General features: G+C 54.8%; 1 protein-coding gene across 1 annotated transcript; it reads right to left on the bottom strand.

Moving 5' to 3' along the window:
• Positions 1-2,061: 2,061 nt before the first annotated feature.
• On the bottom strand, positions 2,062-16,266 carry RRM1 (ribonucleotide reductase catalytic subunit M1). The gene is made up of 19 exons (XM_053456742.1): positions 16,113-16,266; positions 15,220-15,308; positions 13,437-13,614; positions 11,292-11,392; positions 10,793-10,852; positions 10,628-10,667; positions 10,216-10,378; positions 7,505-7,646; positions 7,264-7,347; positions 6,907-7,068; positions 6,653-6,732; positions 6,357-6,558; positions 5,512-5,661; positions 5,016-5,237; positions 4,800-4,876; positions 3,473-3,608; positions 3,111-3,206; positions 2,673-2,861; positions 2,062-2,467 (listed from the first exon to the last, which is right to left on the bottom strand). Exons 1-19 carry the CDS (start codon positions 16,129-16,131, stop codon positions 2,273-2,275), a joined length of 2,385 nt encoding a protein of 794 aa, XP_053312717.1. The 5' UTR covers positions 16,132-16,266; the 3' UTR covers positions 2,062-2,272.
• Between the last annotated feature and the right edge of the window lie 741 nt (positions 16,267-17,007).

The following is a 17,007-nucleotide window of genomic DNA, read 5'->3' as shown; positions in this document are numbered from 1 at the left end:
TTTATTAACTTTGTAACGTTTGTTTGAAGCTTCATTAGGTGCCCAGAGTCACTCTGCAGGTTCATGGTCAGCCTCATCACACGCGTGTACAATAAATGTGCCACCCCTTTTAACCCGTGCTAATCCTCGCTGCACATAACGACAATTGATGTGCCAGGCACGATTGCTGCGTCTGGGACGTCATGGGGTTAAATGATTTCAGAAAGCAACATCCCCCAATTACAGGAATACCCCGCATACATATAGCATAGAGGACCACATCCACCCCGTATACCTTACCCTATAGCATGATATATTTACACTTCAGCTTTAGGGGGTAGTAAAGTGTGTGTGTGATTTGTTACTTGCTGTGCTAGGGCAATAGGATGACAGGACTTTGTTTTATATATATATTTTATGGTGTTCTGACCCCTTCAGGGATCACTGTTGTATAATATTGATGTCAGTGATGTCAGTGACATCACCAAACTCCCTAAACGGTTGCGTTTCTTTTTTTACATTTTGTTTAAGTTTTGTTATATGTATATATGCACAATGCATTCAGGGCCAGATCAGGTGGGGCGACTCACAAACGTGAATAAAAATTACCAAAGGGCCCAGAGCGTAACAAAGCATCCGGCGGGCGCGATAAAGGAAATTACGGACAAACACAAATATTTAACAGGCGCGTCGGCGTTCATACAAATACCTAAAAAAACCAATAATTTCTTACCGTAAATGTTTTTTCCTAGTATAGTGGCAGTACGTATGGGTTGTTCTTTCCCCTCAGTAATAACAAGAAACACTACTCACTCCAACGTATAAGGGAGGGAACTACGTACTGCCGCTATACTAGGAAAAAGAAAATTTACGGTAAGAAATGATTGTTTTCCCTGCGTATAGTGGCAGTACGTATGGGATATAGAAAGGTCCCTTACATGGGTGGGATAGAGGCATTGACCGCTTGAAGAACATGAAGGCCAAAGGCAGCTTCCAAAGCTGCAGAAAGGTCTAATATGTGGACGCTTGTGGTCAGTCAGGTTTGCACAGCTTAAAATAGGCTGCCAAATCATCAGAATTGGGGCCATAAAAATGATCCGTCCCGCGCATGCTAAGATCGCGCTACAGGATCACAGTGGAATGAATAGCCACCCGGGCGTGCGTTCCACACAGCTGCGCATGCTCCTCCGTAACCAAAAAGGATAGAGTGAACGCTGCCTCTGTAAGCCAGTTACGGGGAGCGCAGCACGGAACTTCCACCCGGGAAGTTTAAACCACAACCAAACACTTTTTAAATCCAATGCAAGACAACCGTGTGGGGGCTTGGTGACACGGGAACCTGACCTGACGCACACGCTTGTGGTCAGTCAGGTTCACACAGCTTTAAATAGGCTGCGAATTCATCAGAATTGACGCCATAAAAACGATCCGTCCCGCGCATGCTAAGATCGCGCTACAGGATCACAGTGGATCCTGGAAGAGAACCCCCACCGGCAACAACCCGTGTGCCGCACCATCAGAAGAATCCACGAAGCTGTTCACCCTACAAGGAACAAGAAAGAACTGAGGACTCTTCCAGTTTGCAGGCTTTTATGGGTAAGAGGGGAGGAGTTTACTTTTTGATTGGTCTTTCAGAAGCTTGTCCTGAGGGCAAAGAACAACCCATACGCACTGCCACTATACGCAGGAAAAAAATCCATAGGTACGGCTGCCATAAACGGCTTCTATACGCAGAGTATCTCTGCTCCTGTGACTGCAGGTTCGGGGGGAGCAGCCGCTTACTGGCTAATCCTGTCACATGACAGGAAGTAGGAAGCTCACTGCCAACAACAGGTCTCTGAAGCACGCGGCGACCCCGTGCTCCAAGCCCCCTGCATCACCCAGGAAGAACACATGATTTGGGGGAATCAGAGGGTCCGTCACATTCCCTCTACAGGGAGTAAAGTAAGAGCGGAGGTTTAATGCACGGAGCGACCGCATCCTACCCGTCAAATCCCAAATAACGGGGATCAAATCACTCCCAGAGTAAGAATACTTAGAGTTTATTTCTATGCACTAGAATCTGCCAGACGCAGGCAGAGGTTTTTCCAGTTTTTTATTTTTAATAGAAAAATTCATTGATTTCCCCCGAATCTCATCAGAACGTTCACTCTAGAGCCGAGAAATCAAGCAAGACGGGAAGCAATGGACGCCCCGCCGGTGGCTACTAACAGTCTTTACCGGCCAGGGCTCCGCAGCCAGGGCAGAGGGGCTTGGGTTATAAGTCTCTGTATTGGGCAGCCGGTGGCCGCGGCTACGAGCCGCACATCAGGCACTCGTCGCGGTTTTCTAGAGAACACACCATGGCGGCCTTGTTCCTCTCCTTCTCCTCCTTGGCGGTGTCCTGAGACGGGGTCTCCTTTTCCTTCAGCTTCTCTTTGTTGAGGGTGAACTGGATGGGGTTGGCGGCTGGCCGGGTGCGCAGGTAATACATCCCTGTTTTCAAGCCCTAACAAAAAACAGCTGTGAGACACCTCTTTTCATGCAGGGTAAAGCAGACCGGCCCGCAGAGCATCACACGACGGCTCGTATTTATAAAGAGGAAGCGTGGGGATGGAAGGAAACCTTTCGAGTCTCCCCGCGGCGCTGGTTCTCCCGCTCCTGTCCCACTCACATATCCAAACTTACAGGGGACCCCCGACGTGGCGCTTTACCTGTTTCCAGCCGTAGAAGTGCATGCTGGTCAGCTTGCCGTAGTTGGGCTCGGCCACGTGGATGTTCAGGGACTGGCTCTGGTCGATGAAGGCCCCTCTGTCGGCGGCCATCTTGATGATGGTTTTTTGAGAGATCTCCCACACTGTCTTGTAGAGCTCCTTCAGGTCGTCAGGAATCTCCGGGACGCTCTGGGGAGAAAGCACAGGAAATAAGAATCTTCCGGGTAGAAGCGGCTACCGGCGAGAACGACGCTGGACCCCAACGCAGGGCGAGGGCATGTTTAGGGGCAACATGTGGCAAACTGCTAAGTAAAACATCAGGTTGAGAAAGCAGAGGGGCATCTCGCCCGAATGGCCAAGCCCGGGGCATTACCGGGAATCCGTGCTTTAATCATACAATAACTATGGCCACCCCCGGGGGCGTTTACCGGCAGGTACCTGGATGGATCCGTTGCAGGCGATGATCTGGTTCTTCATCTCTTCGTTCCACAGGCCGCGCTCCGTCAGATCTTTCAGTAAGTGCGGGTTGACGATCTGAGAGACATTATGTTCGGTTATACGCGGTTAATCAGAGTGGTCGGAGCGATTGCCAACGTGGCTACAAAAGTCATCCAACTTCCCTCATCCTATGGGAGACCTGGTAAGAACACTGCATACCCCCCCCCCGCGCATTAGGGGAGGAAAGTGTTAACAGCGATCGGAATGCTTTCTATGTGAAAATGAGGTAATGCACCCCCCCACACACACCTCATCTGTGATCCCCGGCCTCAAAAGCTGCCAAAGGGCCAATCGGGCCTCACCTGGAACTCGCCCGACAGCACCCGGCGGGTGTAGATGTTGCTGGTGTAAGGCTCGATCGATTCATTGTTGCCCAGTATCTGTGCAGTGGAAGCCGTGGGCATCGGGGCCAACAGCAAACTGTTCCTAACGCCGTGCCTGAAAGAGAAAAATACCCCAAAACTATTTACCACTCCGCATCAGCGACACGAGCGAGCACGCCGCACACGCCGAGGGACCCGCAGCTCAAGGAAACGTTACCAACTACATACACAAGCGTTTAACCCCTTAATGACACAGCCCGTACATGTACGGGCTCAAAATGCATTGTTTTCAATGGGTTTAGGGACCGCCCATTGTCCTTAAGGGGTTAAAAGCTTGGGGTCACTTAGAAACAGCCCGCTTTATCCACGAAAACATGAAAAGGGTGAGAAATCCAGCACAGACTGTGTTAATGCTGTAAATGACTATTGTAGCTGGAAATGGCTGATTTTTAATGGACTCTCATAACTCCCATCACTCCTGTGTTCCAACGGCCCTTTATCACTCCCATCACTCCTGCGTTCCAACGGCCCTTTATCACTCCCATCACTCCTGCGTTCCAACGGCCCTTTATCACTCCCATCACTCCTGTGCTCCAGTGGCCCTTTATCACTCCCATCACTCCTGGGTTCCAATGGCCCTTTATCACTCCCATCACTCCTGTGTCCCAATGGCCTTTTATCACTCCCATCACTCCTGTGTTCCAATGGCCCTTTATCACTCCCATCACTCCTGTGCTCCAACGGCCCTTTATCACTCCCATCACTACGGTGTTCCAATGGCCCTTTATCACTCCCATCACTCCTGCGTTCCAACGGCCCTTTATCACTCCCATCACTCCTGTGCTCCAGTGGCCCTTTATCACTCCCATCACTCCTGGGTTCCAATGGCCCTTTATCACTCCCATGCTCCAGTGGCCCTTTATCACTCCCATCACTCCTGGGTTCCAATGGCCCTTTATCACTCCCATCACTCCTGTGCTCCAACGGCCCTTTTTCACTCCCATCACTACGGCGTTCCAATGGCCCTTTATCACTCCCATCACTCCTGTGTTCCAATGGCCCTTTATCACTCCCATCACTCCTGGGTTCCAATGGCCCTTTATCACTCCCATCACTCCGGCGTTCCAATGGTACGTTGTATTTGCTGATCCAAGTTTAAGAGACGAATGATGTTTACTTCATATAATTTGTACATAAAGGCCAGGAATGCGGTGTGCGTCATGCGTGTGGCTAGCGGGTCGCCGGCGCGGTGAAGCTGGGTAAGCGGCTGGCGAGTAAAGGGGTCCTCACAATGTCTGACACTTACTTGGCAATTTTTTCTTTTAGAGCTGCCCAGTCCCAGAGGCCGGTGGGAGTCACGTCCCACATATCGTGCTGCAGGATCTGCAAAACAACGGCTTCAGAAACTACACCCAGAATATGAATCCCCTCACTGTACTACCCTCTACCACTTCTGCTGGGAGGCTGTTCCACTTATCCACCCAGCAGTAAAGCATTATACCGGTCCGCCCCCCACACTTACCCCTTTGCTGACAGGGCTGCCCTCGTACGTCTCGTACGGACCCAGCTCTCTGGACAGCTCACAGCTGGACTCCAGCGCCGCGTAATAAATGGTCTCGAAGACCTGCTTGTTGAGCAGCTGGGCTTCGGGACTCTCGAACGGGTATCTCATGAGGATGAAGGCGTCCGCCAGGCCCTGCACGCCTATCCCGATGGGACGATGGCGTTTGTTGGAGTACTCTGCCTGCGCACAGGTAGAAAGGCAGGAAGCAAACAATTTAGTCGATCGCGTCCCATACGAGAAGATTCACGAATAATTCCCGAGCCTCCCGACGGATACAGCGGCCGCCGGGGACCCCGGCCGGGTCTGTGAATTATATCACCGCGAATAAAGCGCGATATTCTCCTCCTCTCACCGCATCGTCGCGATTAAAGGCCGCACTCCCCCCCATAATTTAAATCTAAGTTGAGGTGTCGGGAGGGGGGTGCAGGCACCGGACGACCGGCGAGGGGCTCACCTCCGGCACGGGGTAGAAGTTAATTTCGATTATCTTGTTCAGGTTCCTCACAATAACCTTGGTGACCTCAGCGAGCTTCTGGAAATCAAAGGTGCGCTCGGGCGTCACGTACATGTTCAGCGCGATGGAGGCCAAGTTACACACCGCGACCTGCGGGGAGAAGGAATACGGTTATATATCGCCCGCAGAGTCCGTAGCGGTGTTACAGGAGGACGATATGAGCAGTAACACAAGCCTGGCGAGAACGAGGAGGACTCTGATCCTAGGAGCTTACACTCTATTACCGGATTAACAGGAGGGATGAGACAGAAGGCAAGGAAAAAGCTCCCCTATACCAGAGCCTCGTACACCATTCGCTAATGCAAAGCTTTGCGCTAAATCCAGGAGCACCCAGCAGCCGAATAAACACCGCCGGGCGGCGAGACTCTGCAAACACTACTTTAATGTTACACAAAGAGCAGCTTTACCAGATTAATGAATCTCACATCGTAAAGCACAGGGGACCCGCTGGCATCATGCAACTACTGAAGCGCACACATATTCCGCAGCGCTGTACAACAGTACTTAAGGCATAACGACTCACTATTACTTTGATATGCCTGCAGGGGCGCGCGTTTGGAACCTGCTAGCGTGCCGCAGAGCTTGCGCTTTATATTACATGCTAAGGAAACTGCTCTCAAGCCCCCAGAGGCAGCGCCAGCGTTTGATCCGCCTGCTCGCCCCACGGACTGATGCGATCTCGCGGGAGCCGTAACGTTATTTAACTCGCTTTTCCCCCCCGAGCAGAGAGTCCGTAGAGAGCCGAGTACCGCCGCGGCAGGGCCCCGGGGTAACGCGGGAAGTACCTCTTTGTCGCTGGTGTACTCTACGATCTCGGTGCACAGGTTGCTGCATTTGATGGTGCCCAGGTTCTGCTGGTTGCTCTTCCGGTTACAGGCGTCCTTGTAGAGCATGTAGGGGGTTCCAGTCTCGGTCTGGGACTCGATGATCGCGTACCACAGCTGCTGCGCCTTCACCACCTTACGGACGCGGCCTTCTCTCTCGTACCTAAAGCACAGAGGAAGAAGTCAGCCGACGGAGCAGCCCCGGAGGTCTTATCGCCGAGCACCGGGCACGATAACGCGACGAGAACGGTCCTTACTTCTCATAAAGCTCCTCAAACTTCTCCCCCCAGACTTCTTCGAGGCCCGGACACTCGTGAGGACACATCAGCGACCAGTCCTTAAAAGAGAAGAACCGCGTTACCCGGCGGGCGCAGGACCCGAGACCTCCCAACTCATTGCCACAGCATAGGGAACTGCCCCGGGGCCCGAGCCGGTACCGGCCGTCACGCGCAGGCTTTATTAAACGCTCGAAGCCGCCCCCGGATAGAGCGGTCCCTCGCCGGCCACTCACCTGATTCGACTCGACGCGTTTCATGAAGAGGTCGGGGATCCACAAGGCGTAGAAGAGATCCCGCGCCCGCTGCTCCTCTTTGCCGGTGTTCTTCTTCAGGTCCAAGAACTCAAACACGTCGTAATGCCAGGGCTCCAGGTAGATGGCGAAGGCCCCAGGCCTCTGAAGGGCAAACACGCCAAGATCAAAGCCCCCGCGCAAGCCACGGGCGGCAGACACGACCTTTATATACACGGTACGCGCTCCCCCTCTTACTGCAAAGCGTTAATTTATTCCCCCCCTCTAGTCTTAGCATTAATGAGACTTAGCATTCAGGACTTTTTATCGATGGCGGGTTTATCGCTCCGTATCACTGACCTTGTTGCCTCCCTGGTCGACGTATCGCGCCGTATTATTGTAAACTCGCAGCATCGGGACGAGGCCGTTGGAATTCCCGTTTGTCTAAAAAAAAATTAAGAAAATAATTAGGAGACAAATACTAGAAAAAAACGACATCTGCGTAAAAACCCACCCCACCGAAGCCCACCCAACCCGCGTTTACCCCCAAGCGTTACGATTAAGGGAGTTACCCAATATTTGTAACCGAGGCCGGACTCACCCCAGCGATGTAGCTGCCGGTGGCCCGGATACAGCTGACGGCCACCCCGATGCCCCCGGCGGACTTGGAGATGAGAGCGCACTGCTTGAGCGTGTCGTAGATGCCTTCGATGCTGTCATCCTTCATACAGAGCAGGAAACAGCTGGGGGAGGAAAGAGGAACGCAGCGCTGAGCACACCTGCGGACGGCGTCCGGGGGAGGGGGCACAGCCAGCGCGCTGAGGGGATTTAACCCCTTCAGGACCGGGATTTTGATACTAACGTGTCGCTAAAGGACCGGAGCCGTTTTTGTGTTTTTGCCATGTCTTTCTTCAACTGTAATTTCTCTCTTATCAATTGGTGCACCCACACAAATCATATATTGTTTTTTTCAGCACAAGTAGGGCTTTCATTTGAAACCATATTAAGCTGGGTAGTACATTGTTTTATTTGAAATAAACTGGAAAAAGTGGGGAAAAAATGAAAAAAAAGCATTTTTTTACAGTTTTGTATACACACAAATTGTACACACATTGAACCAATGGGAAAAAATTATCCCAAATATATTCATTAAGTTGTCCTGATTTGGAAACCACCCAACATGGCCAAGATTTTTATCTATTTTGACCAGTATAGGGCAAATATTGCAAGGCATGCATTACGTTTTTGTAATGTAATTTTTTTCAAACTTGGCATGGTAGTCTAATAACTGCAATAGTTGTCACAGATACTGATTATCCCCCCAAAATTATATGTTTATGAACAGTAGATAAGTCAAGGTGTACAACTAGGGTCATTTTGACACTTTTCAAACAGGGATTTTATCGCCAATTGCTGCCAAATTTTGAGGTATTTTTATATTTTTTTGTTTTTTTTTGCATATGTTGCAATGTTGCTTTAGATTTTATATTATATTTTGTATAGAATATGTGCAACTGCAGAAAAAAACACCAAATTGTGTTCACCAACATCCCCCGGTTCCAACAAGGCCTCACATGCATGGTTCATGCAATTTTTGAGGAAGCTATGAGGGCAAAACTGGAACATGCGCATTTTACTTTTCACATTTGGAATTTTCAGAAATTGGTTTGCTGGGCCCATATCCCATTTGGGACATTTTGGAAGCCCCCCACTGTAAATTACCCCATAAAAGTATATATTTATGAACAGTAGACGAGTCAAGGTGTTCAACTAGGGTAGTTTTGACAGTTTTCAGCTAGCCATTTCTTCACTGATGTCTGCCAAACTTCACAGGGAAATTTTATTGCATTTTTAACGCATACATTTCAATGTTGCACTGAATTTCTTGCACAGCATACGTGCAACAGTGGAAGAAAGCACCACATTTTGTTCACCAACATCCCATGATTCCAACAAGGCCTCACATGCATGGTTCATGCATTTTTTGAGGAAGCTATGAGGGCAAAACTGGAACATGTGCATTTACATTTTTTTAAATATTTTTTTTTTATCAGATTGCTTGTAAGTGACAGGTTTAGGCCGCTGACATCAATCAGGGAGACCGATCAATAATCAGCGACTTAAAATGTCACCGACAAGTGATCAGGTAATAATTAGGATTTTTTTATTTATTAATAATTTGTGTTTTTTCATAATTAACCTAGATGACCCCTCTCTCTTTGTAGAGCAGGGTCATCCATGGGCTGCCATAATGATCCGATCACTCCTATTGGCTAGGAGCGATCTGATCAGCCCAGCCCAGCATTTGACCTGGAAGCACCCTGGACTTTCAGGTCAGTGCTGTTATTTTTTTTTAATTATTATTATTTTATTAATTTATTAATTTATTTAATTTTTTTTATTTTTCTTTATTATTATTATTTAATTTTTTTTTAACTCTTTCAATGCTGATGCTCCATTGAAGCACAGCATTGACTGATATTTAGTCCCCACAAGCTTGTGGGGACTAATATTAACCCCTGCAATGCTGCGATGGGGGGTCATACACAATCGCAGCATTGAAGGGGTTAATTGAGGAAGAGGGGGGGTAGGGGTTAACTGAGCAAGGGAGGGGGTGGGGGGGGCTGGTCTCCACACTCATGTGGAGACCAAAGAACCCTGTCTCCCTGTCCCTGAAGCTGCCTCTGGCAGCTGGGACACAATCTCCAATAGACTGGAGATTGTAGGGGAGGAATCTCTCTGATCAGTCCTACAGGACTGATCAGAGGACTTCTGGGGGGTCGTTTTTGCTGTTGCTGGTCTGCCTGGGCTTCCAGGCAGACCACCAGCAGCAGAGCCCCCTACAAAACGGCAATTAACCCCTTCAATGCCGCGATCGCAGCATTGAAGGGGTTAACGCTGCACTGACGCTCTCATGGAGCGATCAGGCAGCAGGGGGGTGTTGGATCAGGTCCCCACACTTGTGTGGGGACCCATTCAACACCCCCCCCCATTCCCTGAAGCTGCCTGTGGCAGCTGAAACCGCGATTGCAGATTTTTCTGCAATCGCTGTTTCTGCCTACAAAATCACTCCGTGGGAGTGATCGTAGGCTTGGGGGCGGGTTTAGACAGGCTGTGCTGTCTGCCCAGGAGTCCTGGGCAGACACCAGCAGCAGCGCCCCCGCGATCACCGCGATTGTGGTGATGTGGGGGCGTTTTTTGGAGGAGACGTACCTGGTACGTCCCGGTCTACCAGTGACTGTTAACCAGGAAGTACCAGGTACGTCCCGGTACGGAAGGGGTTAAGGCGAGGCCTGGCGGGGCCCGACGTACCTGGAGAGCTGGGGCCGGTTAGTGCCGGCGTTGAAGAGCGTGGGCGAGGCGTGCGTGAACCATTTCTCCGACAGCAGGTTGTAGGTTTCGATGGCGGCGTCGATGTCCGTTTTATGGATGCCCACAGACACCCTCATCAGCATGTGCTGGGGCCGCTCCGCCACTGGCCGAGAACAGAGAGGGGGAGTCAGAAACGGGGCGTCAAACCCCCCCAAACGCAACGGGGAGACAACCCCCCCAAACGCAACATAACGGGGAGACAACCCCCCCAAACGCAACTCCCCTGAAAAGCTCACAGCACCTGGTGCTGCAAAGCGGTCCGAGTAAGCTGCACATGATACGTGTCTGACCCCCCCCCCGGACACCAACCGCTCCTTAAACCCCACGAGGCGGGCGGTTAATATATTTTTACCTTTTCCGTTTATTTTCAGTAAGTAGGATCGCTCCAGAGTCTGGGGAGGGAAAAAAAAATAAAAATAAGTACGAAGCCCATACAATAAACATAAAGCCCCCCCTCCCCCCCCCCCCCCATCTACAAGTCATATCCAACGCCGTGAATTAAATCCCCGCTCATTACCTTAAAACCAAAGAAGTTGTAGGAAAAATCTCTGTCGTAGATAATCGCGGAGTTCAGGCGCTGAGGAGAGAAACGTTATCTGTTACACAGTGAGGAGCGCACGGCAGGCAGATATATATATACACACACACACACACACCTATACATACACATACAGACAGATAAACATATACACACACACACCTATACATACACAGACAGATGAACATTTACACACACACCTATACATACACAGACAGACATGTCCGGCGGGGGACGCAGGTAACTCGTACGCTACAAGGATCCCCCATAACACAGAATTGGTGACGTTTGTTGCGGCAAAATGGAAACTTTGTGTAAAAATAATGGTAAGAATGTATTTAATGTAATGCGAGTAAGAGACAGCCGAGTCCTCACCCAGAACCGACTGAACAATATCCGCAGTAACGCCGAGCCCCGCCCACATACCGCAGGACAGCCAACAATGATTGGTCGATTCACCAAGGACACAGAAACTCACATCTTTATTCGCCAACACGATGTCCAACGTTTCCTTGGAGACCATCGGGGAATGTCTGCCGTTCCGCGGATTCACGTAGTTATACAAATCCTCCATCACATCTGCAACCCAAGAGAAAACCCTGCGTCAGCGCATGGACACGAAGAGAGCGCGAGCGGGCGAGAGAGACGGCGCGTGGACACGGAGAGAGGGCGAGCAGGCGAGAGAGACGGCGCGTGGACACGGAGAGACAGACTGCGAGCGGGCGAGAGAGACGGTGCGTGGACACGAAGAGACAGAGCGCGAGCGGGCGAGAGAGACGGTGCGTGGACACGGAGAGAGACAGACAGCAAGCGGGCGAGAGAGACGGCGCGTGGACACGGAGAGAGGGCGAGCAGGCGAGAGAGACGGCGCGTGGACACGGAGAGACAGACTGCGAGCGGGCGAGAGAGACGGTGCGTGGACACGGAGAGAGACAGACAGCAAGCGGGCGAGAGAGACAGCGCGTGGACACGAAGAGACAGAGCGCGAAGGGGCGAGAGAGACGGTGCGTGGACACGGAGAGAGACAGACAGCAAGCGGGCGAGAGAGACGGCGCGTGGACACGAAGAGACAGAGCGCGAGCGGGCGAGAGAGACGGTGCGTGGACACGAAGAGACAGAGCGCGAGCGGGCGAGAGAGACGGTGCGTGGACACGGAGAGAGACAGACAGCAAGCGGGCGAGAGAGACGGCGCGTGGACACGAAGAGACAGAGCGCGAGCGGGCGAGAGAGACGGTGCGTGGACACGAAGAGACAGAGCGCGAAGGGGCGAGAGAGACGGTGCGTGGACACGGAGAGAGACAGACAGCAAGCGGGCGAGAGAGACGGCGCGTGGACACGAAGAGACAGAGCGCGAGCGGGCGAGAGAGACGGCGCGTGGACACGAAGAGACAGAGCGCGAGCGGGCGAGAGAGACGGTGCGTGGACACGGAGAGAGACAGACAGCAAGCGGGCGAGAGAGACGGCGCGTGGACACGAAGAGACAGACAGCAAGCGGGCGAGAGAGACGGCGCGTGGACACGAAGAGACAGAGCGCGAGCGGGCGAGAGAGACGGCGCGTGGACACGAAGAGAGACAGACAGCAAGCGGGCGAGAGAGACGGCGCGTGGACACGAAGAGACAGAGCGCGAGCGGGCGAGAGAGACGGTGCGTGGACACGGAGAGAGACAGACAGCAAGCGGGCGAGAGAGACGGCGCGTGGACACGAAGAGACAGAGCGCGAGCGGGCGAGAGAGACGGTGCGTGGACACGAAGAGACAGAGCGCGAGCGGGCGAGAGAGACGGTGCGTGGACACGAAGAGACAGACAGCAAGCGGGCGAGAGAGACGGCGCGTGGACACGAAGAGACAGACAGCAAGCGGGCGAGAGAGACGGCGCGTGGACACGAAGAGACAGAGCGCGAGCGGGCGAGAGAGACGGCGCGTGGACACGAAGAGACAGAGCGCGAGCGGGCGAGAGAGACGGCGCGTGGACACGAAGAGACAGAGCGCGAGCGGGCGAGAGAGACGGTGCGTGGACACGGAGAGAGACAGACAGCAAGCGGGCGAGAGAGACGGCGCGTGGACACGAAGAGACAGAGCGCGAGCGGGCGAGAGAGACGGTGCGTGGACACGAAGAGACAGAGCGCGAGCGGGCGAGAGAGACGGTGCGTGGACACGGAGAGAGACAGACAGCAAGCGGGCGAGAGAGACGGCGCGTGGACACGAAGAGACAGAGCGCGAGCGGGCGAGAGAGACGGTGCGTGGACACGAAGAGACAGAGCGCGAGCGGGCGAGAGAGACGGTGCGTGGACACGGAGAGAGACAGACAGCAAGCGGGCGAGAGAGACGGTGCGTGGACACGGAGAGAGACAGACAGCAAGCGGGCGAGAGAGACGGCGCGTGGACACGAAGAGACAGAGCGCAAGCGGGCGAGAGAGACGGCGCGTGGACACGAAGAGACAGAGCGCGAAGGGGCGAGAGAGACAGCGCATGGGCGTGATATAACGGGGGGGGGGGCAGAGAGACAGAGCGAGCGACGGCGAACGGACCAGAAAAGCAATACAAAAAATGCGCCAGAATGGTTTTTTGGTTCATTTGCACAAAACGTGGATTGGGGTGGAAAAAGGCACAAAGCAGAGACTCACCGCTGAATATCTTCTTGGTTTCTTTGTGCAGGTTGGAGACGGCGACCCTGGCGGCCAGAATGGCGTAATCGGGGTGCTTGGTTGTCAGGGTGGCCGCCGTCTCGGCAGCCAGGGTGTCCAGCTCCACGGTCGTCACGCCGCTGTACAGACCCTGAATCACCTTCATGGTAATCTGCGCCTGGAGGGGGGAGAGAGGAGCGCGCAGGTTACCCAGAGGGGGGGGAGCGAGGAGCACGCAGGTTACCCGGAGGGGGAGAGAGGGGCGCGCAGGTTACCCGGAGGGGGAGAGAGGGGCGCGCAGGTTACCCGGAGGGGGAGAGAGGGGCGCGCAGGTTACCCGGAGGGGGAGAGAGGGGCGCGCAGGTTACCCGGAGGGGGAGAGAGGGGCGCGCAGGTTACCCGGAGGGGGAGAGAGGGGCGCGCAGGTTACCCGGAGGGGGAGAGAGGGGCGCGCAGGTTACCCGGAGGGGGAGAGAGGGGCGCGCAGGTTACCCGGAGGGGGAGAGAGGGGCGCGCAGGTTACCCGGAGGGGGAGAGAGGGGCGCGCAGGTTACCCGGAGGGGGAGAGAGGGGCGCGCAGGTTACCCGGAGGGGGAGAGAGGGGCGCGCAGGTTACCCGGAGGGGGAGAGAGGGGCGCGCAGGTTACCCGGAGGGGGAGAGAGGGGCGCGCAGGTTACCCAGAGGGGGAGAGAGGGGCGCGCAGGTTACCCAGAGGGGGAGAGAGGGGCGCGCAGGTTACCCAGAGGGGGAGAGAGGGGCGCGCAGGTTACCCAGAGGGGGAGAGAGGGGCGCGCAGGTTACCCAGAGGGGGAGAGAGGGGCGCGCAGGTTACCCAGAGGGGGAGAGAGGGGCGCGCAGGTTACCCAGAGGGGGAGAGAGGGGCGCGCAGGTTACCCAGAGGGGGAGAGAGGGGCGCGCAGGTTACCCAGAGGGGGAGAGAGGGGCGCGCAGGTTACCCAGAGGGGGAGAGAGGGGCGCGCAGGTTACCCAGAGGGGGAGAGAGGGGCGCGCAGGTTACCCAGAGGGGGAGAGAGGGGCGCGCAGGTTACCCAGAGGGGGAGAGAGGGGCGCGCAGGTTACCCAGAGGGGGAGAGAGGGGCGCGCAGGTTACCCAGAGGGGGAGAGAGGGGCGCGCAGGTTACCCAGAGGGGGAGAGAGGGGCGCGCAGGTTACCCAGAGGGGGAGAGAGGGGCGCGCAGGTTACCCAGAGGGGGAGAGAGGGGCGCGCAGGTTACCCAGAGGGGGAGAGAGGGGCGCGCAGGTTACCCAGAGGGGGAGAGAGGGGCGCGCAGGTTACCCAGAGGGGGAGAGAGGGGCGCGCAGGTTACCCAGAGGGGGAGAGAGGGGCGCGCAGGTTACCCAGAGGGGGAGAGAGGGGCGCGCAGGTTACCCAGAGGGGGAGAGAGGGGCGCGCAGGTTACCCAGAGGGGGAGAGAGGGGCGCGCAGGTTACCCAGAGGGGGAGAGAGGGGCGCGCAGGTTACCCAGAGGGGGAGAGAGGGGCGCGCAGGTTACCCAGAGGGGGAGAGAGGGGCGCGCAGGTTACCCAGAGGGGGAGAGAGGGGCGCGCAGGTTAACCAGAGGGGGAGAGAGGAGCGCGCAGGTTACCCAGAGGGGGAGAGAGGAGCGCGCAGGTTACCCAGAGGGGGAGAGAGGAGCGCGCAGGTTACCCAGAGGGGGAGAGAGGAGCGCGCAGGTTACCCAGAGGGGGAGAGAGGAGCGCGCAGGTTACCAGGGGTATCGCCACGGCAGGAGGAGAGCGGGGGATGGGGGGGTAACTCACCGGGTCGACGAACTCGGCGTTGAGTCCATAGCAGAGCTTCTGGATCCGCGACGTGATCTTATCGAACATAACGCGCTCCTGGCGGCCATCTGCGAGCCACAAAACAACAGATACTATTCAGCATGCGCGGGGCGGATAGAGGGGACCCGCGTGTTGGTGCATATAGGGGCATCACAGCAAGCTACCCGCCCCGGAATCTGTATTTACCCCTGGGTGGTTTCAGGGCAGCATTATGGAGGAGAGCACTGAGCGGGTGGCACGGGGCAAAGGAGAGACCAAAGAGCACACGCAAGCCACGCCAATGCTTAATATATCCCCGACTGGTTCCGTACACGCCAGAGGTAGTCTAGACAGGACACCTGTCACACCAGGGCCATGTCAACGAGCACCTGAAGACAATACATCCCAGGCCAGATGGACAAAGGGACACCGAGGCGGCCAATCGGTGGCCTGGCTGGAATAAACGGCAGGGGTCTCGCTAAACCCCCCAGAAATAAACAAGAGCACAGGGTTAGAGATAAGGGCAGCTTAGGGCTCAGTCAGGGGGCACCAATAGCTACCAATACCCCCGACAGAGGGCTGGTGGGTGTGTAAAGACACAAACCGATCCCAGCACTGAGAGCTCCGACACCGCACCGGCAACCACTGGATTCCGGAGCGAAGACAGGAAAGTGATGCTGTCTCCATAGTAACCAGTGCAACACCCGTGTAGATTGGGCAATTTCTTTGGTTGCTATGGTTATAAGACCACTTTCAAAACTTTACATCAGAGCCACTTTTGATACAGCGGCTGAGCGCTACGTTTGGAGACGGGGTTAGAGTCCGCACCTCAGCCCGTCTGCCTGCCCTCTATACCCCTCTCTGTCCGCCTCCCCGTGTGCCCGCAGCCTCACCTCGCTTTATCACGTGCATGCTGGCGGCGGGTGAGCTCGGTGCTGTTGCTGGTACCGGGCGCGAACTTTCGCGAAGCACAGACCCAACTGAGTGACAAAAAGAGCGCGAAGCGAAACAACCAAATACCGCGCCAAAAGCAGACCGGTAACGTCACCAAGCCCCGCCTCCCGAGATGCTGGGCGAGGCGGGAAGCGCAACCTCAGGGCGCAGAAGGGGCGGAGTCCGAGTTACCACAGAGCAGCGCGCGAACAGGTGAGGGGGCGGAGTCAGAATTACCACAGAGCTGCGCGCGAACAGGTCGGGGGGCGGCTGCCACCTGTCGGCTGGGAGGGGACGCGCAGCGCCTGCCGCAGTGACGAATAGAACGGCTGGGTTCCCGAAGAGAGTCATCCGAGCCATGAAGTAGCGCGAGACGGTAATCTGTCACAATATCTGCCGGATCGCTGCCCACAGCGCATGCGCAACCGCAGGCATTGCACTCAGTCAGAAACCATAAACATCCGTCTCTCTGCCCCAAATCCCTGCTCCCCTTTTTCCTCCCCATCTGCCCCTCTTTTCTAAAGGCTCAGAATGTTTTTTTTTACGTCTATCATTCTAAATTGCCGCTGCCCCTTATCGTAACAGCGCTTTTCCATATTTGATGAACCCGCATAAATCATGTATCGGGGGGCCATGCGCGGCACGTATCACCCCGTATCACATATCAGCGCCGCTGGCTTAAGGGGGTCGTGTTTTTATCTGGTAGCAGAGGGGCTGGGGGGGCACGTTTTATTTTTTGCTCTGCCCCCGGTGCAGTCTGACTCAGGATCTCTGGGGGATCTGATACCTTTTTTATGGCAGTGATGTCACTGTGACATCACTCCCAATCAATTTGTCACGGTTACGTAGTTATAT

Source organism: Spea bombifrons, chromosome 2 (assembly GCF_027358695.1).
Source record: "Spea bombifrons isolate aSpeBom1 chromosome 2, aSpeBom1.2.pri, whole genome shotgun sequence".
NCBI lineage: Eukaryota > Metazoa > Chordata > Amphibia > Anura > Pelobatidae > Spea > Spea bombifrons.
This window is presented reverse-complemented; position numbering and strand designations above follow the sequence as displayed.